Below are 27,843 nucleotides of genomic sequence, written 5' to 3' on the forward strand. Positions count from 1 at the left end.
CCTGAAAATATATGATCTAAGTGATTGATAGTTGGTATTCAGCAGTCATAAAGCCTTATTTACTTTAATGAACCACTAAAATAATGATTTTGTCAGACAGCAGCTCTACACTTTATTGACTGACTGATTCAGTCAACCTTCCATCCCTCTGCCTTCCTCTCCTCTGAAGACCCAGTGAGGGTGGAGCTCAGTCAGTGAGCTGTTGAGGGACTGGTTAGGAAGAACACTTCTACAGCCAGAGAGGTGAGAGGTCCCACATGGTTTAGATGGTAAATATGTATGTCCCCTTAGCGGTTCATCACGTAAGCAAAAGGGAGTACGTTCCATCATCCATGTTTATTTACATTAGTGCAAATTGTCCACTGGTGTAATTTCTCAACCCTTTTGGCTGTATGAACGTTAATTTGTCCTCAGACAAACACATTTGCTCTTTGATATTATGAAGGTAATTTGTGTAAAATATACTTTTCCCCACTCATTCACCCCATATCTTTACTTTGAAACAATAACAAAGCTGTCATTCCACCACTGTTTTGGTAATAAGATGATGGATGGGGCTGGAGAAATGTAACTACTCTCAAATTCATAGACAAACCTATGGATGCAAGGACTGACCATCCATGATATCAACATAGTTTTAACCATGTTGAGGCTACACAGTGTTGATTTACATTGTTTCTAAACATTGGAGTAAAAACAGCTTATTGGAGTTCTGATGGGGTACAACAGTTGAACTAAGGTCATGAGGCATGTGTTATATTCTTCAATAAACAATGGCTATAAATAAATAATTTAAAAGTCAAAAATTGGATAAAGCATTTGCAGATTTCCCCTTTAACACCACACATCAGTTCAACAACTGCAGAGTTTTTGCCTCTGTTTTTAAGACCGTACTTACTAGTGTTAATCAGGGCCCGGTTTCTCAAAACCACCTTATGACTAAGTTCATCTTTGGAACCATTGGATGCCTTAAGATGCGTTTGGGAAACCGGGCCCCTAGTTCTTGTTTTACTCTGATATCCTCCTGTTCTTTAGAAGGAGAGTGGCTTAGTGACCGCATGGTCGGAGATGTTTGCTAGCTAGGCTAATGCTATCTTAACCAGCCCGCCAGCTGACTAATAACAACAACACCGTAAATATGAAATTAAATCAGATAACTAACTAGACGACAGAAGTGGGTTTTAAACACAGTGGCTAAAATACACGAAAGCGTCTAAAGATCAAATCAAAATCAAATCAAATTTATTTATATAGCCCTTCGTACATCAGCTGATATCTCAAAGTGCTGTACAGAAACCCAGCCTAAAACACCAAACAGCAAGCAATGCAGTTGTAGAAGTACGGTGGCTAGGAAAAACTCCCTAGAAAGGCCAAAACCTAGGAAGAAACCTAGAGAGGAACCAGGCTATATGGGGTGGCCAGTCCTCTTCTGGCTGTGCCGGGTGGAGATTGTAACAGAACATGGCCAAGATGTTCAAATGTTCATAAATGACCAGCATGGTCAAATAATAAGGCAGAACAGTTGAAACTGGAGCAGCAGCACGGCCAGGTGGACTGGGGACAGCAAGGAGTCATCATGTCAGGTAGTCCTGAGGCATGGTCCTAGGGCTCAGGTCCTCCGAGAGAGAGAGAGAGAGAAAGAGAGAATTAGAGAGAGCACACTTAAATTCACACAGGACACCGAATAGGACAGGAGAAGTACTCCAGATATAACAAACTGACCCTAGCCCCCCGACACAAACTACTGCAGCATAAATACTGGAGGCTGAGACAGGAGGGGTCAGGAGACACTGTGGCCCCATCCGAGGACACCCCCGGACAGGGCCAAACAGGAAGGATATAACCCCACCCACTTTGCCAAAGCACAGCCCCCACACCACTAGAGGGATATCTTCAACCACCAACCTACCATCCTGAGACAAGGCCGAGTATAGCCCACAAAGATCTCCGCCACGGCACAACCCAAGGGGGGGGGGGGGGGGGGGGGCGCCAACCTAGACAGGAAGATCACATCAGTGACTCAACCCACTCAGGTGACGCACCCCTCCTAGGGACGGTATGAAAGAGCCCCAGTAAAGAGGTTTATTGGTTCGTCTATTTTGTCTAGCAAGCTACCGAGGTTTCTGACGAACTGTTGCTGCTGTTGAAAGAAGCGTTCCGTCCATTAGATTATACGTCACACTAACAGCATTGCCTTAAAGTCCCACACTGCCCTCTGCTGACTGGAGTGGGTAACGCAATTTGAGTAAAATGTATATTTTATCTTCAGAAAAAAGGTTAGTGTAGGAAGCATAAGTTTTTACTCACCAGTGTAACACAGTGTGGCTAGAGACTTCGTAACGTAGTTGTAGTCACAATCTGGTTTCCTATAAGGACAAACAGTTGTGTTTTTGAATTATTACATATTTCTTAACTTATTTCTGGATATCTTCTAAACTACCCACAATGCACTATTTCTCAACGTCATATAGAGGATCTACTCTGTGCTACAGAGTTTGAATGCTAGCTCGGTAGCTAGCTCAAGCTTACAAATGTTAGCCACACCTCATGCTTTCCATGCACTGTGTGGTTGTGTTATCTAGTGGGAACCCGTTAGCACGGTAGGCTCTGCTGCCTTCTTGCCGTGGGCTCAAAATGAAAGGTAGAATCATACCTGCTTGTTTTGTAACGTTTATAACCCTGGCTTACTGCTAGCGCGTCATTCTTCATGTCTCTGCTCTTTTCATCAGCAGTCATGTTTTTGTTGGGTTTTCTTAGTTGGGTTCTAACTGGTCTCCGGTAGTTGGGCTCCAGCTCGACCATAGCTAGTTGGCTAAATAGCTAATGTTAGCTGGCTGGCTAAGATAACTATATAGCTAACATTCTTTGATATTTGATTCGATTGCGTTATGTATTTCCAAAACGTTCTCAAGTCATGAGTGCGATTAGTTTAATTTGAAGTTATACATTTAAAGTTTTTTTGTTGTAATTTACATCACAAGGAATAGGCTGGTCCTCCATATTACATCACACCTGACTTTGGCATTCTTCTGAAATCTGATTGGTTTAATGTAATAACTCCAAAAATAGAACAGTGAGGTGTTACTTTGCATTGGAAAAAATACTTCATTATTGTAACGACCCTTGGTTTATAAGCGCGGAAATCGACTCTACTGCTGTTCGTATAATTTCATTATTCCAATATTATTATTCCAATATGTTTTCATTAATTGAATTCACTTAGTCTATTTTATGAGAATTTGTAAGATTCTTATTTGCATAAAATAGACAGAGACCAGTCTTATCAAAAAGAGATAATAGTATTTATTCTCAGAGCGCGCTGCCATGTAACCACGAACAACAGTTTATACATAAAATATGACGTCATAGGTCATAAAATATTCTTTCTCCCAACAGTTCAAAAGTTCATTCAAAAGTTAATTCGAGAAAAACCTTCTGAAGTTTTCATCCATCACCATTCACAGCAGACAGTTCCAGCTAATGCAAAACCTAAGAAAACACGCACTGCCTTGTCTAAACATCCCAGAGCTAAATTGAGTCGGTTCAACCATAGGTTATCGACCCTTTCTGCTTACTTAAAAAAAAACACTTCCAGTCTTCTCCAACCTGGCTGGAATGGTATTTATTTAATTTAATTACCCCCTGTTTCAGGCTCCACAATCCCTCACTTATGAATTCATATTGTTAATCAGATATAATAAAACAGAGTATAAGTTTACTTAGTTACAGTTCTATTTAAAATGGGATTATTGTTTAGTCATTATTCATAAAATCCCAACTGCTCGAGCTTTTGTGGCACAGTCGATAGCGCGTCGAACCTCGGGTTCGAAGGTCGAGGGTTCGAGACCTGCTCCCTGCTGTTTCATTACATTGGTGTCAGAAGTGATAGGACCTTGCATCCATTAATTAATTATAATTAATAATTAAATGGGACTTAATTTTTAAAAAGACTAAACTTAAATATTTAATGTTATGTTTTATAAAAAATACAAAACATAGCAAACATATATTTAATTTGATATTTTATAAACAATAAATTGCAAACATTAACTACATCACACCTGCCCAGACACACTAGCACACACCCCCATCTCCAGCGCCTGCATCACTCTCCTCCACATGGCCTCAAACTGCACATTTTATTTCTCACTTTCAATTTTGAGATAATAAAACATTTCACCTTTCCATTGCGTTAGAGCTAGGGGGTACTATTTTTATTTTTGGGAAAACAACGTTCCCAAAGTAAAGCGCCTATTTCTCAGGACCAGATACTAGAATATGCATATAATTGACAGCTTAGGATAGAAAACACTCTAAAGTTTCCAAAACTGTAAAAATATTGTCTGAGTATAACAGAACTGATATTGCAGTTGAAAGCCTGAGGAAAATCCAATCAGGAAGTGAATCTTATTTTGAAAGCTCTGTGTTCCTATGCATCCCTATTGACCATTGAAAGGGATATCAACCAGATTCCTTTTTCTGTGGCTTCCCTAGGGTGTCTACAGCCTTTAGACGTAGTTTCAGGCCTTTATTTTGAAGAATGAGCATAAACGTCCACATTGCGTAAGTGGTCAGTTGTTGGCTCTCAGTGTGATTTTTGCGCAAAACAGAGAGGTAGCCATTTTTTCTCCCAGTCCTAGTGAAAAGCCAACTGTCCCAGTTGATATATATTATCGAATAGATATTTGAAAAACACCTTGAGGATTGATTATAAAAAACTTTGCCATGTTTCTGTCGATATTATGGATATAATTTGGAATTTTTGTCTGCGTAGGCGTGACCGCTATTTCCGGTGGATTCCTGGGCATAACGCATCAAACTAACGGAGGTATTTGGATATAAAAAAATATCTTTATGGAACAAAAGGAACATTTGCTGTCTAACGGAGTCTCGTGAGTGAAAACATCTGAAGATTATCAAAGGTAAATTATTAATTTGATTGCTTTTCTGATTTTCGTGACCAAGTTACCTGCCGCTAGGTGTACATAATGTTTTGTTAGTATATCGATAAACTTACACTAACGCTTGTATTGTTTTCGCTGTAAAGCATAGTTTCAAAATCTGAGATGATAGGGTGATTAACAAAAGGCTAAGCTGTGTTTCGCTATATCTCACTTGTGATTTCATGAATATGAATATTTTCTAGTAAGATTTGACCGTTGCGCTATGCTATTTAGCGTAGTTGATGACAAGTAATCCCGGATGCTGGATGGGTGGTTCCAAGAGGTTATTAATAGCGGGTTGGTTGATTTCCAGTATTTATGATGATTGATGAGAAGTTTCATCCAATCATTGGGTATCTCACTGCACCCTCAAATGCCATGTTTTGAAATATACAGACAGATGGATTGAAAGTAATTTTACATTGATTAACTGTACTTCTGACAGCCAACTTTCTAACTAACTCCGCTCATATCATTTGGACATTATAACATTCCCAGAATGCATTGATTATTGAGTCATTGTTAGTTTTACACTTAATAAGGATCTCTGCAGATCAGTGTCCCACCCACGGGACTGTTGAGCTAATGTGCGCTAATGCGATTAGCATGAGGTTGTAAGTAACAAGAACATTTCCCAGGACATAGACATATCTGATGTTGGCAATAAGCTTAAACAGAACATTAACAATGGATCAATGCATACAATCTAGAGGCGAAAGAAACACCCAGTTGTTTAGGAGAGGTGCTGGCTAGCAGAGTAGATCACCTGTTAAGGAAAGGTGCTGGCTAGCAGAGTAGATCACCTGTTAAGGAAAGGTGCTGGCTAGCAGAGTAGAACACCTGTTTAGGAGAGGTGCTGGCTAGCAGAGTAGAACACCTGTTTAGGAGAGGTGCTGGCTAGCAGAGTAGAACACCTGTTTAGGAAAGGTGCTGGCTAGCAGAGTAGAACACCTGTTTAGGAAAGGTGCTGGCTAGCAGAGTAGAACACCTGTTTAGGAGAGGTGCAGGGTAGATCACCTGTTTAGGAGAGGTGCTGGCTAGCAGAGTAGAACACCTGTTTAGGAGAGGTGCTGGCTAGCGGAGTAGAACACCTGTTTAGGAAAGGTGCTGGCTAGCAGAGTAGAACACCTGTTTAGGAGAGGTGCGGGGTAGATCACCTGTTTAGGAGAGGTGCTGGCTAGCGGAGTAGAACACCTGTTTAGGAGAGGTGCTGGCAGCAGAGTAGAACACCTGTTTAGGAGAGGTGCTGGACAGCAGAGTAGAACACCTGTTTAGGAGAGGTGCTGGTAGCAGAGTAGAACACCTGTTTAGGAGAGGTGCTGGCAGCAGAGTAGAACACCTGTTTAGGAGAGGTGCTGGCTAGCGGAGTAAAACACCTGTTTAGGAGAGGTGCTGGCCAGCAGAGTAGAACACCTGTTTAGGAGAGGTGCTGGCTAGTGGAGTAGAACACCTGTTTAGGAGAGGGGCGGCAGGGTAGCCTAGTGGTTAGAGCGTTGGACTAGTAACCGGAAGGTTGCGAGTTCAAACCCCCGAGCTGACAATTTACAAATATGTCGTTCTGCCCCTGAACAGGCAGTTAACCCACTGTTCTTAGGCAGTCATTGAAAATAAGAATTTGTTCTTAACTGACATGCCTGGTTAGAAAAAGTTTTTTTTTAAAAAGAGGTGCTGGCCAGCAGAGTAGAACACCTGTTTAGGAGAGGTGCTGGCTAGCGGAGTAGAACACCTGTTTAGGAGAGGTGCTGGCTAGCAGAGTAGAACACCTGTTTAAGAGAGGTGCTGGCTAGCGGAGTAGAACACCTGTTTAGGAAAGGTGCTGGCTAGCAGAGTATAACACCTGTTTAGGAGAGGTGCTGGACATAAAAATGATTAAATAACACATATGGAATCATGTTGTAACTTTCCTTAAGTGTGCAAAGCTGTCATCAAGGCAAAGGTCGGCTACTTTGAAGAATCTCAAATATAAAATATATTTTGATTTGTTTAACACGTTTTTGGTAACAACATGATTCCATATGTGTTGTTTCAGAGTTTTGATGTATTCACTATTATACTACTATGTAGAAAATAGTCAAATTAAAGAAAAAACCCTTGAATGAGTAGGTGTGTCCTATTTTTTTTAAATTTGGAGAACACATTGGGAGGGATCTTAGACAATTCTCCATACAGAATCCTACCAGGTCCTTATGGACTGCCCTCTTCAATTCCAACCACAGGTTTTCAAATGGGGTTAAAGTGTGGGGCCTGAGATGGCCCTGCGTTCTCATTCTGACACCAAACCCACCACTGGTAGGTGTAGCTAAACACCTCTATTTCCCAGTAATCTGACAACAGCACCACTTTCAATCCAATTACCAATGTTGTTTAGCCTTTTATTGTCTCCAGTCATTTACATGTCTTGGATGACATGAACATAGAGCTCCATGGTAACACCAGTGGGTTTAGAGTCTAAATTAGAATGCAGAACAGAACCCCGTACCTACTGTCAAATATGGTGCTGGATCTTTGGGCTTCAACTGGTCCAGGGACACTTAAGGCCTCAGCCTATAAAAATATATATATTATAGAGCTCTGCTCAAACTATAAACATGACAATATATATTATAGAGCTCTGTTCAGCCTATAAACATGACATCTATTATTATAGAGCTCTGCTCAGCCTGTAACCATGACATTATCTATTATTATAGAATTCTGCTCAGCCTAGAACATGACATAATCTATTATTATAGAGCTCTGCTCAGCCTATAAATATGGCATTATCTATTATTATAGAGCTCTGTTCAGCCTAAAGACATTATCTAATATTACTGACTAGGTATCCCCCTTTCCCTATTTTTATTTTATAGTTTTCACCTTTATAGGCTAGTTCAGAACAAGTTCTCATTTGCAACTGCGACCTGGCCAAGATAAAGCATAGCAGTGTGAACAGACAACACAGGGTTACACATGGAGTAAACAATTAACAAATCAATAACACAGTAGAAAAAAAAGAGTCTATATACATTGTGTGCAAAAGGCATGAGGTAGGCGAATAATTACAATTTTGCAGATTAACACTGGAGTGATAAATGATCAGATGGTCATGTACAGGTAGAGATATTTGTGTGCAACAGAGCAGAAAAGTAAATAAATAAAAACAGTATGGGGATGAGGTAGGTAAAATTGGGTTGGCTATTTACCGATAGACTATGTACAGCTGCAGCGATCGGTTAGCTGCTCAGATAGCAGATGTTTGAAGTTGGTGAGGGAGATAAAAGTCTCCAACTTCAGCGATTTTTGCAATTCGTTCCAGTCAGAGGCAGCAGAGAACTGGAATGAAAGGGGGCCAAATGAGGTGTTGGCTTTAGGGATGATCAGTGAGATCCACCTGCTGGAGTGTGTGCTACGGGTGGGTGTTGCCATCGTGACCAGTGAACTGAGATAAGTCGGAGCTTTACCTAGCATGGACTTGTAGATGACCTGGAGCCAGTGGGTCTGGCGACGAATATGTAGCGAGGTCCAGCCGACTAGAGCATACAGGTCGCAGTGGTGGGTGGTATAAGGTGCTTTAGTAGTCAGTTTTACTAGGGTAAGTTTGGCGGCGTGAGTGGAGGAGGCTTTGTTGCGGAATAGAAAGCTGACTCTAGATTTGATTTTAGATTGGAGATGTTTGATATGAGTCTGGAAGGAGAGTTTACAGTCTAGCCAGACACCTAGGTACTTATAGATGTCCACATATTCAAGGTCGGAACCATCCAGGGTGGTGATGCTAGTCGGGCGTGCGGGTGCAGGCAGCGAACGGTTGAAAAGCATGCATTTGGTTTTACTAGCGTTTAAGAGCAGTTGGAGGCCACGGAAGGAGTGTTGTATGGCATTGAAGCTCGTTTGGAGGTTAGATAGCACAGTGTCCAAGGACAGGCTGGAAGTATACAGAATGGTGTTGCCTGCGTAGAGGTGGATCAGGGAATCGCCCGCAGCAAGAGCAACATCATTGATATATACAGAGAAAAGAGTCGGCCCGAGGATTGAACCCTGTGGCACCCCCATAGAGACTGCCAGAGGACCGGACAGCATGCCCTCCGATTTGACACACTGAACTCTGTCTGCAAAGTAATTGGTGAACCAGGCAAGGCAGTCATCCGAAAAACCGAGGCTACTGAGTCTGCCGATAAGAATATGGTGATTGACAGAGTCGAAAGCCTTGGCAAGGTCGATGAAGGCGGCTGCACAGTACTGTCTTTTATCGATGGCGGTTATGATATCGTTTAGTACCTTGAGCGTGGCTGAGGTGCACCCGTGACCGGCTCGGAAACCAGATTGCACAGCGGAGAAGGTACGGTGGGATTCGAGATGGTCAGAGACCTGTTTGTTGACTTGGCTTTCGAAGACCTTAGATAGGCAGGGCAGGATGGATATAGGTCTGTAACAGTTTGGGTCCAGGGTGTCTCCCCCTTTGAAGAAGGGGATGACTGCGACAGCTTTCCAGTCCTTGGGGATCTCAGACGATATGAAAGAGAGGTTGAACAGGCTGGTAATAGGGGTTGCGACAATGGCGGCGGATAGTTTCAGAAATAGAGGGTCCAGATTGTCATAGAGCTCTGCTATAAACATGAGAGCAAGATTAGATTTTATGTTCTACATTATTATTATTATTATGTTTTTTATTAAATTATGGAATGTTCTGAAAACTGACTTCAAGTTATTGAGGAATCTAGCCTTACAGGAAGACAGTTTTATTTTATGGAGGTTTAATTCAGTTGTCTGTTTAGTATTTAACTAAATACTCTGTCTTTGGTAGGAGAGGGACCAGACTCTCACTCTGACAGCAAGACAACACCCCTGTTCCCAGTGTGGAAAGAGTTTTAAGTGGCTGAGTGGCTGAGTTTCTCAGCTCAAGACATGATCACGTCGAAAATCGGATTAAAATAGTTTTAAAAATATGTTTTGATTATGAATTTAAGATTGATTGAATACAAGTGTAATCCCCTAAATGTTGTTCACTATATAATTGGGATATTTCAAACAAGTTAATTATTCAACAGATTAATATTAGTATTGCTTCATTCAGATTGTCATTGTAAATGGAAATTGGTTCTCAAATAACATATCTGATTAAATAAAAGGTGAAATAAAGTAAATGCCATATTATTTCTGGGAAGTCTATTTGATTCTAAGTTCAGACATATAAATTATTTTTCAGATGCTACATAGTGATTTTCCAAACTCACTTCAAAGAGAGAGACTTGAGGATGTGACATGTTTGTGACATCACTGCTATTTACAATCAGAGTGTTCCATTCCATCATTTCCTCTATTTAGAATCTAATAGTGTTCCGTTCCATCCTTTCCTCTATTTAGAATCTAATAGTGTTCCATTCCATCATTTCCTCTATTTAGAATCTAATAGTGTTCCATTCCTTCATTTAATAAGCCACTGTAACAGTTGTTTAATCATTTTGACTGGCAAAAGAGACGTTACAGCATGCCTGCCAACTGGCTATAAAGGCAAAAGCTTAATATGTCGAATGTGACCAGGTTTGTGCAGATTGCTTTCAGAGGTAGGCTGTACCCAGAGTAATGGAGGACGCTATATGTTTTGTTGAATGCCCAGAATTATTATCGATAATCAAGGAGCAAGTGGTGATTGTAACTTTTAATCCGATTAAAAGTTACAATCTTTTCCCTAAAAGTAAATTGAATATTCTCCTTATTTCATCAAAAGTAGATCCATAAAATCGACACACTTCCAACAATTTGCATGGGTTTTTTGGCAGTGTTTTTTTACCAGGAGACTGTAGTGCCACTTCCGCAAAAGGAGCATGAAGCAAAAGGAGCATGCGTTGGTCAGACCTCGTCAGGCAGTATCGATTGCCGTACCAGGCGATACAGTCTGACAGGATGCTCTCAATTGTGCATCTGTAAAAGTTTGTGAGGGTTTTGGGTGCCAAGACAAATTTCTTCAGCCTCCTGAGGTTGAAGAGTCGCTGTCCTTCACCACGTTTCTGTGTGGGTGGACCATTTCAGTTTGTCATTGATGTGTACGACGAGGAACTTTCAACTTTCAACCTTCTCCACTGCGTCCCATCGATGCGGATAGGGGGGGTGCTCCCTCTGCTGTTTCCTGAAGTCCACGATCACCTCCTTTGTTTTGTTGACGTTGGGCGAGAGGTTATTTTCCTGGCTCCACACTCCCAGGGCCCTCACCTCCGCCCTGTGGGTTGTCTCATCATTGCTGGTAATCAGGCCTACTACTGTTGTGTCATCTGCAAACTTTATGATTGAGGCGTGCTTGGCCATGCAGTCATAGGTGAACAGGAGGTACAGGGGGGGCTGAGCACCCATCCTTGTGGGTATCAGCGACGTGGAGGTGTTTTTTCCTACCTTCACCACCTGGGGGGCCGCCCGTCAGGAAGTCCAGGACACAGTTACACATGGCGGAGTTCAGACCCAGGGCATCAAGCTTAATGAAGAGCTTGGAGGGTACTATGGTGTTGAATGCTGAGCTATAGTCAATGAACAACATTCTTACATAGGTATTCCTCTTGTCCAGATGGGATAGGGCAGTGTGCAGTGTGATTGCGTCGCCTGTGGATCTATTGAGGCGGTAAGAAAATTGAAGTGGGTCTAGGGTGACAGGTAAGGTAGAGGTGATATAATCCTTGACTAGTCTCTCAAAGCACTTCATGATGATGGAAGTGAGTGCTACGGGGCGATAGTCACTTAGTTCAGTTAACTTTTCTTTCCGGGCTCCCGAGTGGCGCAATATTTTAAGGCATCTCAGTGCAAGATTCATCACTACAGTCCCTGGTTCAAATCCAGGCTGAATCACATCTGGCCATGATTTGGAGTCGAATATGGCACCGCACAACTGGCTCTGTGTCGTCCGGGTTTGGCCAGGTTAGGCCGTCATTGTAAATAAAGAAATTATTCTAAACTGACTTGCCTATTTAAATAAAGGTTAAATAAAATGTAAAAAAAAAATATATATATATATATATATAGGAAAATGGTGGACATGATGGTGAATTATGTGGGGACAGTAGACTGGGATAGGGAGATTGAATATGTCTGTAATATGTCCAATAGTAAAGGGTCTGAATACTTATGTGAATAAGGTATTTCTGTTTTTGCTTTCGCTTTGTATTGTGTGTAGATTGATGAGGAACATTTTATATTTAATCCATTTTAGAATAAGGCTGTAAGGTAACAAAATGTGGAAAAAGCCAAGGGGTCTGAACTACTGAACTAAAGTATTTTATTTATTTATTAACTACATTTAAAACGAACTTTATCTGAAAATAAAATATGATCCTCAACTGCGTTTCCCCTCCAGTCAGCGATGTGAGTCTTTCAGGCGACGCTGCAAGCGTGACGTATAATCTAGTGGACGGTTCTTCAGAAACAGCTCGCCAACCACCCCGGTAGCTTGCTAGCCAACATAGCCGAAAGATTCCAGCTATTTATACGCTTTCGGTGTATATTACCTACTGTGTTTTAGACACACTTCTGTCATATCTACTTGTTAAACTATTTAATATTACGTTATTTTGTATTAGTCAACTATAGTAGTTGGCTGGTTAAGTTAGCACTAGCCTAGTCACTAATGATAGCTAGCTAACATCCCTGAACATGAGCTCCCTAAACTTCTCTCCTGTTGAAGAAGAGGAGGTCTGCTGGACGGAGAAAGAAACTCTGGGGCTGAACATTGTCGTGAAAGAGGAGAAGGAAGAGGAGGATGTCACAGTTAAACAAGAAGTAGAGGGTGAGGCTGTTACAGTGAAAGAAGAAGAGGAAGACGTTTCAGTGAAAGAAGAGGAGGCAGAGAAAGAGGATGCAGTTTTTGGAGTGAAGGAGGAAGGGGAGATTACAGTCACATTGAAAGATGAAGATGAGGAGATGGGAGATCTGATTAACACCAGTAAGTACCGCCTTAAATGTGTTTTTAACTTTGAATATTCTGAGTTGGCTCGTCAATACCTCTTCAACGGAGGGCCCTAAGATGATGACTGATATGTCTAGAATCAGACGACGTAGAGAGCAAGCTACCCCTTGTTTTCTCCGTTCCGTTTCCAAAAAGTGACTTAACATATATTTGAGAAGGGTCTATCTGCTGACCGCAGACTGGGGGGCACGGCATGTAGTGATTTAAATGTAGTGATGATTTACTACATAGTGCCATGTGAGAGTTGGGTTGGCTACACCGACGATTATGGATATACTGACAAGATGTCTCTCCGCCCTGACAAGGGGAGTCGTTGTCCACAAAGCGGCACTGCGGGTTGTCTGTCTACTGCATATCCTTTCTTTGGATTGGTTGATCCATCTTATTATTGTAATCTATTGTTTTGTATTATGAGTGTTGTTGACGTCAACCGCCTGTATTCAATTGAGAGAGATGCTAAGCTACTAGCATGAATATGCATAGCGATCTGGAGACAACTCTTAGTGTTTTTATCAAAGTTGTCGGTATGTCACGTGTCCACATAACTTAAGCATTAAGAAACTTATGTTGGATCAAGTAAACCTCATATAACACACATGACTTGAGGTAGCCAGAGATCAATATAACCAGAAGAAAATGACCAATTTCCCACCTGCTGCTGGCCTTCGTATATTCTGACGTTATGCTCCTGAAGTTTCCGTTAAAAATTGGCTAACTTTTTTCCATTTCCATTTGGAGTGCTAATTTATCTTACTATTTCTACCGATCTGCGTGCCAATTATGAACGAGTTACAACACCTGTTTGGCCCCGCCATTTCCTGGGTCGGTGAAGTGCAGTATTAAATTTAAGGAATAAATCCGAGTCTTACGCTCATCACCTGTTGAAGGCGGGGCTTGCAGCGAGGCGTGGATTTAATAGTATGTTGTACCTAGTTACCCTCCTTCCGGGAACAGTAGTTATAGTCATAACATGAGGATATTGTAGTGTCTTAACACTTAGTACTTATTTATGTAATAAGAAAGACTCGGAATACAAGCAATTGAACTGGAGCTTCACATTTACTCAAACGAGTTAGTACCAGAATAACAGAACAACACTGCGCATGACCAAGGGTGCTCCATCCTTAAATGGGACAGCAGTCATTAACAGAACATAACATTCCTTCTCTTATACAATCAGAGTTACTTTTACCAAACCACAACTGAAACATTTCCCAGAACTTGTTGTAGTTATTTTGCATCTTTTAATTTGAACTTGAACAGTTAGTGTTTGTTTGTTTGTTTGTTTATAAGTCTAGTCTGTCTGGTGGACGGTGCCTTCGTTCTGGGTAGCGCCTCGGATTGTCTGGAGGCTCCTGAACATCCTCAGTGTGTGCTTGTTCCATTATAGCTTCTGCTATAGCAGCATCTTCATCAACACGTTCCCTTCTTTCAGCCTGGGGTCTCTTTACTGCCCCACCGCCCTCTACAGTTCCCTGTGTGTCACTCTCATGATCTCTCTGTGCCTGTTCCCTCTCGATTGTTGTGCTGTTTTCCGTGGAATGCATTTGGTTAATGTGACGCCGCCAGATTATGTCTGGGCTCACTTGAACCTGGTAAATTCTGGGTCCCGTTTGTGTGTGTACGACCCCTCTTGTCCATTTCCCTCCTCTTCTGTAGTCTCGCACCATCACTTCCTGTCCTGTTTGGAGATGGCGCTCCCGGCCACCGGAGAGCATCTTGGCTTGTTTGTTCAGCACTTCATTACGCCTGTTTGGCTTCATGATGTCCAGCTGTGTGCGGAGAGGCCTCCCGAACATCAGTGCGGCTGTGCTTTCATTTGTCGTGGCATGTGGGGTGTTTCGGTAGGAGGCCAGGAACTTGGCCAGTTTTGTTTGCAAAGTCCCTTCGTCTCGTTTTGCTGCACGGAGTCCTTGCTTTAGGGTTTGCACAAAGCGTTCTGCCAGCCCATTGGTGGCAGGGTGGTACGGAGCTGAGGTGGAGTGTTTGATTCCATTGTACCAATTAATCGTTCATCTGAATCACTGCCACTGTTCTCTGCTAGTGCATTCACAGACCCTTTAATTTTCTCAGTTTTCCTATTGTGACTGAATTTTGCTTTGCATGCTCTTTGAATGTGCCCCCTTCTACTGCATTTGTGACAAATTTCGTCTTTGAAACGGCAGTCCTCTGCTCTGTGACCATCTCTGTCACACCTGTTGCATTTTTCAGTCACACGGGGGCGCTGTCAACTGCGTGAAAACTTGTGCAGGGAAATTTGTGACAGGTCAGTACTTCTTTTACTTTGCAACTCAAATGCATCTTTAGTCGCGATTTCCATAGCCACAGCAATTTCAACAGCCTTTGCAAACGTAAGCTCTGATTCTGTGAGCAAACGTTTTTGAATGTGTTCATGTTTCAGTCCACAAACAAATCTATCCCTTAATGTGTCATTTAGGTTCTCTCCAAACTGGCAATGTTCAGACCGTTTCTTCAACACTGCTACATATGTACTAACACCCTCCCCCTCCTTCTGATCTCTCTTGTGGAAATGAAAACGTTCCGCGATGAGTGGTTTAGGTGATGATAGGTGATTTTGCAATATCTCCACAATCTCTGTGAATGTTTTATTTGAGGGCTTCAGAGGGGCAGTCAGATCTCTTAGCAAACTGTATGTTTTTGGGCCAATTAAACTCAACAACGCTGGTACTCTTTTGTTATCAGCAATGTCGTTTGCAATGAAGTACTGTTCCAGTCGTTCAATGTAAGTTGCCCAGCTTTCTTGCGTGTCATCAAACACATCTATTTTCCCGATGCTAGCCATTCTCTTTACCTCCGGCTCCACGGGTCTTTGATCTGCCGCCTCGTTCTCGTCAGCTCTCCCCTCGTCTTCAATGCTTGCTAGCTGTTGTGCTACAGGGTCAAAATCTTCCTCTCTTCCTACGAACTCCATCTGTATTCGTGATGCACACTGCAGGTAATCATCCTCGTCGCCATTGTAGTGTCTTAACACTTAGTACTTATTTATGTAATAAGAAAGACTCGGAAATACAAGCAATTGAACTGGAGCTTCACATTTACTCAAACGAGTTAGTACCAGAATAACATAGAACAACACTGCGCATGACCAAGGGTGCTCCATCCTTAAAGGGGACATCAGTAATTAACAGAACATAACAGATATAATAGTATGTTGTACCTCGTTTCCCTCCTCCAGCAGTAGTTATAGTCATAACGTTATGCTTGTCATATGAAAAACTTCAACTTAAATACTGGATCTTAAAATTGGACAGTTTGTTGTATTCAGATCGTTGAAATGCTCCCTAACTACGTAACATTTAGTGTCTCCTTATGTTACCCTGGGAAAACAGTTTTCATGGGCACATAAATCCTACATCATTTGAGAGTTTACTAAATCCGAGAGTAACCTTAAGTTGATTCACAACACACAAATGGATACTGTCATTAACGTGGTTCTTCAGTGATTACACACAATACTTAATACTGTAGCTGTTTAGTTAGTCACATGTTCAACTATCATCAGCTGATCCCAGAAATAATTTTCTGAATGACAGTCACATGACAAACATCACGACATGCAACAACTACCAAAGTGCATCTTCATTCATTACTCTGGTAAAGACAGTTATGACGTGCTCCACGTTGGATCCAACATCCCTAACAAATTGATGTTTATAATGTGTTATTGTATGCTTGATTTACAGTAGGGTCTCGTTAGTCTGTTTCAACACAGAGATACTTAGCTTATAATGTGTAGAGTAGAGGTCGACCGATTAATCGGAATGGCCGATTACATTGCACTCCACGAGGAGACTGCGTGGCAGACTGACTACCTGTTATGCGAGTGCAGCAAGGAGCCAAGGTAAGGTGCTAGCTAGCATTAAACGTATCTTATAAATAAATAAAAATCTTAACATAATCACTAGTTAACTACACATGGTTGATATTACTAGTTTATCGAGCGTGTCCTGCGTTGCATATAATCGATGCGGTGCGCATTTGTGAAAAAATACTATCGTTGCTCCAACGTGTACCTAACCATAAACATCAATGCCTTTCTTAAAATCATGTGTATATTGTGTGTATATAGTTGTAAACCTGCATATTTAGTTAATATTGCCTGCTAACATGAATTTCTTTTAACTAGGGAAATTGTGTCACTTCTTGCATTCTGTGCAACAGAGTCAGGGTATATGCAACAGTTTGGGCCACATGGCCCGTTGCAAACTGTGTGAAGACTATTTCTTCCTAACAAAGACAGCCAACTTCGCCAAACGGGGGATGATTTAACAAAAGCGCATTTGCAAAAAAAGCATAATCGTTGCACGAATGTACCTAACCATAAACATCAATGCCTTTCTTAAAATCAATACACAGAAGTATATATTTTTAAACTGCATATTATTGTTAAAAGAAATCCAGGTTAGCAGGCAATATTAAACCAGGGAAATTGTGTCACTTCTCTTGCATTCATTGCACGCAGAGTCAGGGTGTATGCAACAGTTTGGGCCACCTGGCTCGTTTCAAACTAATTTGCCAGAATTTTACGTAATTATGACATAACATTGAAGGTTGTGCAATGTAACAGGAATATTTAGACTTATGGATGCCACCCGTTAGATAAAATACGGAACGGTTACGTATTTCACTGAAAGTATAAGCGTTTTGTTTTCGAAATGATAGTTTCCGGATTTGACCATATTCATGACCTAAGGCTCATATTTCTGTGTTATTATGTTATAATTAAGTCTATGATTTGATAGAGCAGTCTGACTGAGCGGTGGTAGGCAGCAGCAGGCTCATAAGCATTCATTCAAACAGCACTTTAGTGCGTTTGCCAGCAGCTCTTCGCTTTGCTTCAAGCATTGAGCTGTGTATGACTTCAAGCCTATCAACTCCCGAGATTAGGCTGGTGTAACCAATGTGAAATGGTTAGCTAGTTAGCGGGGTGCATGCTAATAGCGTTTCAGTTGGTGACGTCACTCGCTCAGAGACCTTGAAGTAGTTGCTCTGCAAGGGCTGCGGCTTTTGTGGAGCGATGGGTAAACGATGCTTCGAGGGTGGCTGTTGTCGATGTGTTCCTGGTTTGAGCCCAGGTAAGTTCGAGGAGAGAGACGGAAGCTATACTGTTCCACTGGCAATACTAAAGTGCCTATAAGAACATCCAATAGTCAAAGGTATATGAAATACAAATGGTATAGAGAGGAATAGTCCTATAATTCCTATAACTACAACCTAAAACGTCTTACCTGGGAATATTGAAGACTCATTTTAAAAGGAACCATCAGCTTTCATATGTTCTCATGTTCTGAGCAAGGAATTTAAACGTTAGCTTTTTTACATGGCACATATTGCACTTGTACTTTCTTCTCCAACACTTTGTTTTTGCATTATTTAAACAAAATTGAAGGTTTCATTATTTATTTGAGGCTAAATTGATTTGATTGATGTATTATATTAAGTTCAAATAAAAGTGTTAATTCAATATTGTTGTAATTGTCATTATTACATATAAATATACACATTTTTTTTTAAAAATTGGTATCGGCTTTTTTTGGTCCTCTAATAATTGGTATCGGCGTTGAAAAATCATAATCGGTCGACCTCTAGTCCACACATTACGCGCGTACACACACCAGCCTAGCCTGAAAATATTTTTGATATCTTGGATTGTTCTGATATTATAAATATTTCTGGGCTCCGCTGGCATGGAATCTCCCAGGGTAAACATCCATTCTCTCCTCCCGGAGGTTATGACAACACAACATCAAACACTGTAAATACACAACGTGATCCAACCACATGAAAAGGTTGGGAACATGTTTTCTTTGGCCAGTGAGGTCAAGCCCTCGTCACAGCTACAACTTATTTATCAGAATTCCTGCTGTATAAATAGCTACATTATTTCTGACACCCACAACTCAACTGCACCACGCGAGTTTGATAAGATTTTTGTTTTTGTTCGTTAAAATAGAATCTTTAGTATTGGGTCCCTGCATTTAAATTTTTTTCTTTACTTTTGATATTGAATACTGCATTGTTGTTGAGCTTGCAGGTAACGGGGTGTTTATACTATTGGTAAAACATGTGGATAACCACGCTATCTTCGCTCTCGTGTGGTGCTAGCAATCATAATGGGTAGTGCTAGGTATCAACAGTGTCCCGAGTGGTGCTAGCTAGTATAATAGGTAGTGCTAGGTATCAACAGCCTCCCGAGTGGCAGAGCACTGCGTTGCTCTACAGATCCGGGTTTGATCCTGGGCTGTGTCGCAGCCGGCCGCAACCGGGGAGACCCATGAGGCGGCACACATTTGAATTGGCCCATAGGGGAGGGTTTGGCCGGCTTGGATGTCCTTGTCCCATCGCGCTCTATCGACTCCTTGTGGTGGCCGGGCGCATGCACGCTGAGTTCGGTCGCCAGCTGGACGGTATTTCCTCCGACACATTGGTGCGGCTGGCATCTGGGTTAAGCGAGCAGTGTGTCAAGAAGCAGTGCGGTTTGGCACGGTCGTGTTTCGGAGGACGCATGGCTCTTAACCTTCGCCTCTCCTGAGTCTGTACAGGAGGGGCAGCAATAGGACAAATTGGGGAGAAAAGGGGTATAAAAAAATCTACTTTCAGCTTTCCCCAACTTTTGTCCCGCCTTGCTCATGTCGCCCACTTTGCTTCTCTTCATTGAAAATGAATGGGCCTGACCAATCATCAGATCTAGATGATAGTTTTACAGTCTAAGCCCTGTCTGAGGATGTCCTTGTCTGAGGGGGAGGTTCTTCTAAGCTATATGGAATTGTTTTAAGATTATACCAAGGATAATTTTGCTATTTGATTTTGAACTGGAAGTATCAATAATAATAAAATTAGGTCATTTTATGTCAACTTATTTGGCCATACTGCTATATCCCATAGTAACACATTGGATAACATTCACAACATGGAACAACAGTAACCATAGTAACACATTGGATAACAATCACAACATGGAACAACAGTAACCATACTAACATTGTTTCCCCCAGAACATCTAAAGTAAGTTTGTTCTGAAGTGTATGTCCTATCTGAGAGATATTTAAAAAATGTCTTTAATCCCTTATTTATGTCACTAAACTCTTTCCACATTTTGTTACGTTACAGCCTTATTCTACAATGGATTGAATAAATACCAATCCTCACTAATCTACACACAATTTCCAATAATGACATCACAATACCCCATAATGACAAAGAGAAAATAGGTTTGGAGAAAAAATGTCACATTTATTAAAAAGAAAAAACAGATACCTTATTTACATAAGTATTCAGACCGTTTGCGACTCTAAACTGCGCTCATGTGAATCCCGTTTCCATTGATCATCCTTAAGATGTTTCTACAACTTGATTGGAGTCCAACTGTTGTAAATTCAATTGATTGGACATGATTTAGAAAGGCACACACCTGTCTGGCTACCACAGCATTCTGAAGCGATACGCCATCCCATCTGGTTTGCGCTTAGTGGGACTATCATTTGTTTTTCAAAAGGACAATGACCCAACACGCCTCCAGGCTGTGTAAGGGCTATTTGACCAAAAAGGAGAGTGAATGAGTGCTGCATCAGATGACCGGGCCTCCACAATCACCCAACCTCAACCCAATTGAGATGGTTTGGGATTAATTGTACCGCAGAGCGAAGGAAAGCAGCCAATAAGTGCTCAGCATATGTGGGAACTCCTTCAAGATGGTTTGAAAAGCATTTCAGGTGAAGCTATTTGAGAGAATGCCAAGAGTGTGCAAAGCTGTCATCAAGGCAAAGGGTGGCACCTTTGAAGAATCAAAATATATTTTGATTTGTTTACCACTTTTTTTGGTTACTACATGATCCCATATGTGTTTTCATGTCTTCACTATTACTCTACAATGTAGAAAATAGTCAAAATAAAGACAAACCCTGGAAAGAATAGGTGTGTCCAAACTTTTGACTGGTAATGTACATCTCATTAATGTTTTTACCACTTCTTCCACAGGCAAACATGTAAGGAAAGCTTTATTTAAATAAAAAGGGATGCTGTCAAAAATGTATTGAATTCAAAAGGATTTACCCAGCCTACAAAGCACTTACAGCCACTCTGTGATGACCAGTTCTGCTCTTTTATTGAGGGATCTAGTCTAGATTAAACCTCATAGGAAGACAGTTTTATCATGTGGAGGTTTCATTCAGGTCTCTGTTTAACGAGATACTCTGTTTGTCTTTGGCAGGAGAGATACCAGACTCTGACAGCAAGAAGAGTCCTTCAGGGGAACCAGACCCAGAGACGCCCAAACCAGCGAGACGACACCACTGCTCCCACTGTGAAAAGAGTTTTCGCTGGTTAGGGAATCTAAAGCACCATGAGAGGACACACACAGGAGAAAAGCCATACCACTGCTTCCAATGTGAAAAGAGATTTTCCGGATCAGGGGACTTAAAAGCTCATGAAAGGACACACACGGGAGAAAAGCCTTATCACTGTTCCCAGTGTGGAAAGAGTTTTACTGTGTTAAATAACCTGAAAAGGCATGAGAGAATACACAAAGGAGAAAAGCCTTTTCAATGTTCCCAGTGTGGAAAGAGTTTTACCCTGTTAGCTAATCTGAAAAGGCATGAGAGAATACACACAGGAGAAAGTCCTTATCGCTGTTCCCACTGTGGAATGAGTTTTATTCAGTTGGCGAGCCTGAAGGCACATGAGTGGACACACACAGAAGAAAAGCCTTTCCAGTGTTCCCAGTGTAGAAAGATTTTTACCCTGTTAGCTAACTTGAAAAGGCATGAGAGAATACACACAGGAGAAAAGCCTTACCATTGCTTCCATTGTGAAAAGAGATTTTCCCGATCAGGGGACCTAAAAGCTCATGAGTGGACACACACAGGAGAAGAACCTTTCCATTGTTCCCAGTGTGGAAAGCGTTTTACCGTGTTAGCTAACCTGAAAAGGCATGAGAGAATACACACGGGAGAAAAGCCTCATCACTGTTCCCACTGTGGAATGAGTTTTATTCAGTCAAGGAGCCTGAAGGAGCATGAGTGGACACACACAGGAGAAAAGCCTTTCCAATGTTCCCAGTGTGGAAAGAGTTTTATCGTGTTAAGTAACCTAAAAAGGCATGAGAGAATACACACAGGAGAAAAGCCATTCCAATGTTCCCATTGTGGAAACAGTTTTACTCAGAGAGGGCACCTACAAGAGCATGAGAGAATTCACACAGGAGAAAAGCCTTACCACTGCGCCCAGTGTAAAAATAGATTTTCCCGAGTAGGGGACCTAAAAGCTCATGAGAGGACACACACAGGAGAAAAGCCTTTCCAATGTTCCCAGTGTAGAAAGAGTTTTACTGTGTTAGCTACCCTGAAAAGGCATGAGAGAATACACACAGAAGAAAATCCGGACACAGAAGAAAATCCGGGCACCGAAGACGTGGCTGTCGATTAAGGCAACCCCTCACACCTCTCTGATTCAGAGGGTTTGGGTTAAATGCGGAAGACACATTTCAGTTGAATGCATTCAGTTGTACAACTGACTAGGTATCCCCCTTTCCCTTTGCCTATAGAGCTCTGCTATAAACATGAGAGCAAGATTAGATTTTATGTTCTGCATTATTATTATTATTATTGCGGCAGCCACCAAGTTAAGAAATTATGGAATGTTCTGAAAACTGACTTCAGGTTTTTGAGGAATCTAGTCTCGCAGGAAGACAGTTTTATTTTATGAAGGTTTGATTCAGTTCTCTTCTTAGTATTTAACTAAATACTATGTCTTTGGTATGAGAGGGACTAGACTTATTACTGTTCCCACTGTGGAATGACTTTTCTTCAGTTAGGGAGCCTGAAGGAGCATGAGTGGACAAACACAGGAGAGAAGCTTTACCACTGCTCCCAGCGTAAAATTGATTTTCACGAGTCGGGGACTTAAAAGCTCAGGAGAGGACACACACAGGAGAAAAGCCTTTCCAATACTCCCAGTGTGGAAAGAGTTTTGTCTGGTTAAGGAGTCTGAAGGAGCATAAGAAGACACACCAAAAAAGCCCTTACCACTCCTCTCTCTCTCTGTGTGGAAGGACATTTTCCCAGTCACAGAACCTGAAATCACATGAGAGAATAAAGTCGCTGTGTTCTGACTTATATTTTTGACTGAGAATTTGTGTTTTTGTTTATGCCACATGAAATCATATTGTTTATTATTAAACCTGTCCCACAGTTGGTCCCACAGTTGACAATGCCCGTCAGAGCATACACCAAGCAATGAGTTCGAAGAAATTGTCAATAGAGGTCAGAGACAGGATCGTGTCGAGGCACAGATCTGGGGAAGGGTACCAAAAAATGTCTGTAGCATTGAAGGTCCCCAAGAACACAGTGGTCACCATCATTCTAGAATGGAAGAAGTTTGGAACCACCAAGACTCTTCCTAGAGCTGGCCGCCTGCCAAACTGAGAAATGGGGGTAGAAGGGCCTTGGTCAGGGAGGTGACCAAGAACCCGATGGTCACTCTGACAGAGCTCCAGAGCTCCTCTGTGGAGACGGGAGAACCTTCCAGAAGGACAATCATCTCTGCAGCACTCCACCAATCAGGCCTTTGTAGTAGAGTGGCCAGACGGAAACCACTCTTCAGTAATAAGAACAGGACTTCCTGCTTGTAGCCAAAAGGCACCTAAAGACTGAACTCTTTGGCCTGAATGCCAAGCGTCTCGCCTGGCATAAAGCATGGTGGTGGCAGCATCATGCTGTGGGGATGTTTTTCAGCGGCAGGGACTGGGAGACTAATCAGAATCGAGGGAAAGATGAACGGAGCAAAGTACAGAGAGAACCTTGATGAAAACCTGCTACAGAGAACTCAGGACCTCAGACTGGGGCAACGGTTCACCTACCAAGAGTACAACAGCCTTAAGCCCACAGTCAAGACAACGGCGGAGTTGCTTCAGGACAAGTCTCTGAATAACCTTGAGTGGCCCAGCCAGACCCCGGACTTGAACCCGATCGAACATCTCTAGATAGACCTGAAAATAGCTGTGCAGTGACGCTCCCCATCCAACCTGACAGAGCTTGAGAGGATCTGCAGAGAAGAATGGGAGAAACTCCCCAACAAAGTCGGAACGTTCAAGTTCTTTAGACAATTTCATGGTTTATTTGCCACTATGATTTAAACATACTTATGTGGAAACAACTAGCTACCCCATTTAATTTAATATTTTACGTTGTAAGTCAACTAGCTGGCTTGTGTGAGGATTCTGTGTTATGCAACATAGCTGACTTGAGACATTGTTAACAGTTTCAGGGCCATGGTCCTTTCTCATGATGGAAAAATACAGAATAACATGAAGACAGGAACTGTGCAATGAGTTGTGGGGGCACATTCAGAACGTAGTGCTGCGAGAACAAATGGTCTTTTGTTAGATAACAGGAGCCAGGTGCGTGGTAACTGTATCGAGCATGGGTGCATAGATATTCTACACAACTACAACGACTGACCGCTGAAGCGTCTAGGGGGCTGGGACCAGCTCTGGCGCCAACAATCAACGATAGGCTGAGTGACTTTAAACCACGCCCAGTCTCTACTCTGACAGGCCGGCTCGGAAGCAGGAACTACTTCTGTCAGAGACTATTATAATATCTTTGTCAGGAACAAGTCAGTTCTCTGTTTGCCCTGTGAGGTGGGACAGAGAGCCCGTATATACGAAAATTGCATTTACTACTTATTGCTTAGCTAATAAAAAGTACATAGTATACAATCGATGACTCCGCGTCATACTTATCCTGATACCAGATTTGATTGACGCAACCCTAACACTGGTTAAGTTAGCACTAGTCTAGTCGCTAATGCTAGCTAGCTATTATCCCCGACCATGAGCTCACTAAGTTACTCTTCTCCTGCTAAAAAAAGAGGTCTGCTGGACGGAGAAAGAAGCTCTGGTGAAAGTGGAGGAGGAAGAGGAGGCTGTTACAATACAAAAACAAGTAGAGGGTGAGGCTGTTACTGTGAAAGAAGAAGAGGAAGATGCAGTTTTTGGAGTGGATGAGGTTACGGTCAGAGCGATCGAAAATGAAGTCGTTTTTGGAATGAAGGATGAAGAGGGGGAGATTACTGTCACATTAGTCCAGAAGACTGGAGAACTGATTAACACCAGTAAATACAGTGAGTACTATCTTATAAAACAGGGACATAAACTCTGCAGTTGTTGAACTAATGTGTGATTTTTAAAAGGGTGTTCTACACTTGAATATATTTTTGTACTGTATGAATTGTTCATGACGTCCTCCCGTGATTAGAACTAGAAACTAGAAGGAGTGAGTGATGTCTTAGTAAGGCCTTCAAAGAGTTGGCTTGATGGGAAGTCGTGATGTCATCCAATAGGCGACTGATCTTCATGTGAATATTCATTATTATTTAAAAAATCTTCCTGTTCTGACAAGTTGGTTGTTGATCATTGCTAGAAAGCCATTTTCAAGTTTTGCCATAGACTTTCAAGACGATTTAAAACCTGTTATGGCAAGTAGTTCCCCGAGGGGAACTCCACCCCCCCCCCATTCAGCTGAAAAGGTGGTGCAGGGAATTCAAAAATATTCTTTTGAAATATTTAACTTTCACACATTAACAAGTCCAATACCTCAAATGAAAGATAAACATCTTGTTCATCTACCCATCATGTCCGATTTTTAAAATGTTTTACAGCGAAAACAACATATATTTATGTTAGACCACCACCAAAACACAGGGAAAACACAGCCATTTTTTCCAGCCAAAGATGGTCACAAAAGCAGGATTAGAGATAAAATGAATCACTAACCTTTTGAAAATCTTCATCAGATGACACTCATATGACATGTTACACAATACATGTTTTGTTCGATAACATGCATATTTATATCCACAAATCTCGGTTTACATTGACGCCATGTTCAGAACTGCCTCCAAAATATCCGGAGGAATTATAGAAAGCTAAGCCAGCTAATAGAAATACTCATCATAAACTTTGACTAAAGATACATGTTCTACATATAATTAAAGATACACTGGTTCTTAATGCAACCGCTGTGTCAGATTGTTTTTAAGTTGTTTTAAGCTGCAGCCAAATGGAACAGCGGTGGCACCCACAGAGAAATGCGCCACAGGAAAATGGCATTCTGTCGGGCCACTGACTATTTCCCCTCCCATTCGGTCAAAGTACACAGCAAATGCTCCATTCCACTTTCTACTGAATGAGGACATCTAGTGGAAGGCGTAGGAAGTGCTACCAGATCCATATCTTGTTGGGAAAGGAGGGGGCGATGAAGTCAAAGTTGACCCACATTCAGAATTTCACTTCTTGTTTGGAAGATTGCCTACCCTATGAGTTCTGTTATACCCTATGAGTTTCTACAATCAAATTGTGTGTGCAAATTTAGTAAACACAGAAAGGGGCCTATATTGGAGACCAAAAGTCGTCTGGCACACTGCTTAGGATTTCAACAACTTTAATAACTTATTTCTAGCCTACAATCATCAATGTTACTACTAATGTGAAAACAAGACAAAATTACTATTCTTGCTCACTTGACTGTCTTAATTGTCAAATAATTTAACCTCTTGCCTCTAGTTGGGACGCTTGCGTCCCAACTAGAGCTCTGGAAATGCAAATGTGCTACGCTAAATGCTAATAGTATTAGTTAAAACTCAAAAGTTCATTAAAATACACATGCAGGGTATCAAATTAAAGCTACACTCGTTGTGAATCCAGGCAACAAGTCAGATTTTTAAAATGCTTTTCGGCGACAGCATGAGAAGCTATTATCTGATAGCATGCACCAATACACTACAACAGAAAAGCACAGCAGGGGACGTAAACAAAATAATTAGCATTTCGGCGTTACACAAACCGCACAATAAAATAGAAAACAGTCATTACCTTTCACCATCTTCTTTGTTGGCACTCCTAGATGTCCCATAAACACTATTGGGTCTTTATTTCGATTAAATCGGGCCATATAAAGCCAAGATATCGTTATATGTAGACTGTGTGATAAACGAAAAAAACAGCGATTTCACAACGTAACGTCATTTTTTAAAATTCAAAAAGTAGACGATAAACTTTCACAAAACACTTCGAAATACGTTTGTAATGCTACTTTAGGTATTAGTAAACGTTAATAAGGGATAAAAATCATCCGTAGGCGATGTAAATATCATGAGCTGTCGTCTTGGAAAAAATTTCAGGAGAGAGCTCTTCCGGAATGATCTGGGCGGAGACCGGAGGTAAGCGGTGCCCCTCTTTCGGTTCAACCAAGAATCAAAGATGATTAAATTCACAAGATACTCGACAACATGGGGATGCTGTGGGAGTTGAATGCTCGGTCTTATCTAATTCGGCTCACTGTTAACAATTGCTTGAAGTGGCGCAAGGATATTTATTTCCATTTTCTGTGATCAGGTTTTCCTGCGCTTTCCGATGTAACGCACGTTATGTAATAGCCACAGTCATGATTTAACCAGTTTTAAAAACGTCCGAGAGTTTCCTATCCACACATTCTAACCATATGAACGTACTATATTCCTGGCATGAGTAGCAGGGCGCTGAAATGTTGCGCGATTTTTAACAAAATGTTCAAAAAAGTAGAGGGTAGGAGCAACAGGTTAACAGATGTCAATTGTTATACAAATTCATGGGTACGCTCTGGGCATCACCTTTTACCTCAAATAAACAGTGGATTTCTGGTGTAGTGGGCCTTTAAACATCTGTCTGACTTTGTTGTTTACACAGGAGAGAGAAGTGATTATTGTAGATCCTCTGGGGAGTCTCAAGATCCTCTGGGGAGTCTCAAGAACATCATGATGCTGACGAGATCAGAACTCCTCAAGAAACACCAGCAGAAACCCACAGGGAAGAAATCTCACCACTGCTCTTGACTGTGGGAAGAGTTACTCAAGATCATATTCACTAAAACTACACAAAGATACTTCACACAGGTGAAATACACCAGCGAGTACACACAG

At 41.6% G+C, this 27,843-nt stretch overlaps 1 protein-coding gene and 1 long non-coding RNA gene across 2 annotated transcripts; one reads left to right on the forward strand and one right to left on the reverse strand.

Annotated features, from left to right (window-relative positions):
• Positions 1-1,220: 1,220 nt before the first annotated feature.
• On the reverse strand, positions 1,221-13,682 carry LOC135572468 (uncharacterized). The gene is made up of 3 exons (XR_010464329.1): positions 13,520-13,682; positions 2,308-2,366; positions 1,221-1,616 (listed from the first exon to the last, which is right to left on the reverse strand). It is a non-coding gene; the product is annotated as an uncharacterized LOC135572468 (long non-coding RNA).
• LOC115120406 (zinc finger protein 501-like) lies at positions 12,324-24,604 on the forward strand. Its single transcript, XM_029649337.2, has 2 exons — positions 12,324-12,843; positions 21,098-24,604. Exons 1-2 carry the CDS (start codon positions 12,555-12,557, stop codon positions 22,309-22,311), a joined length of 1,503 nt encoding a protein of 500 aa, XP_029505197.2. The 5' UTR covers positions 12,324-12,554; the 3' UTR covers positions 22,312-24,604.
• Positions 24,605-27,843: the final 3,239 nt, after the last annotated feature.

Source organism: Oncorhynchus nerka, linkage group LG2, assembly GCF_034236695.1.
Source record: "Oncorhynchus nerka isolate Pitt River linkage group LG2, Oner_Uvic_2.0, whole genome shotgun sequence".
In the NCBI taxonomy this organism is placed as follows: domain Eukaryota; kingdom Metazoa; phylum Chordata; class Actinopteri; order Salmoniformes; family Salmonidae; genus Oncorhynchus; species Oncorhynchus nerka.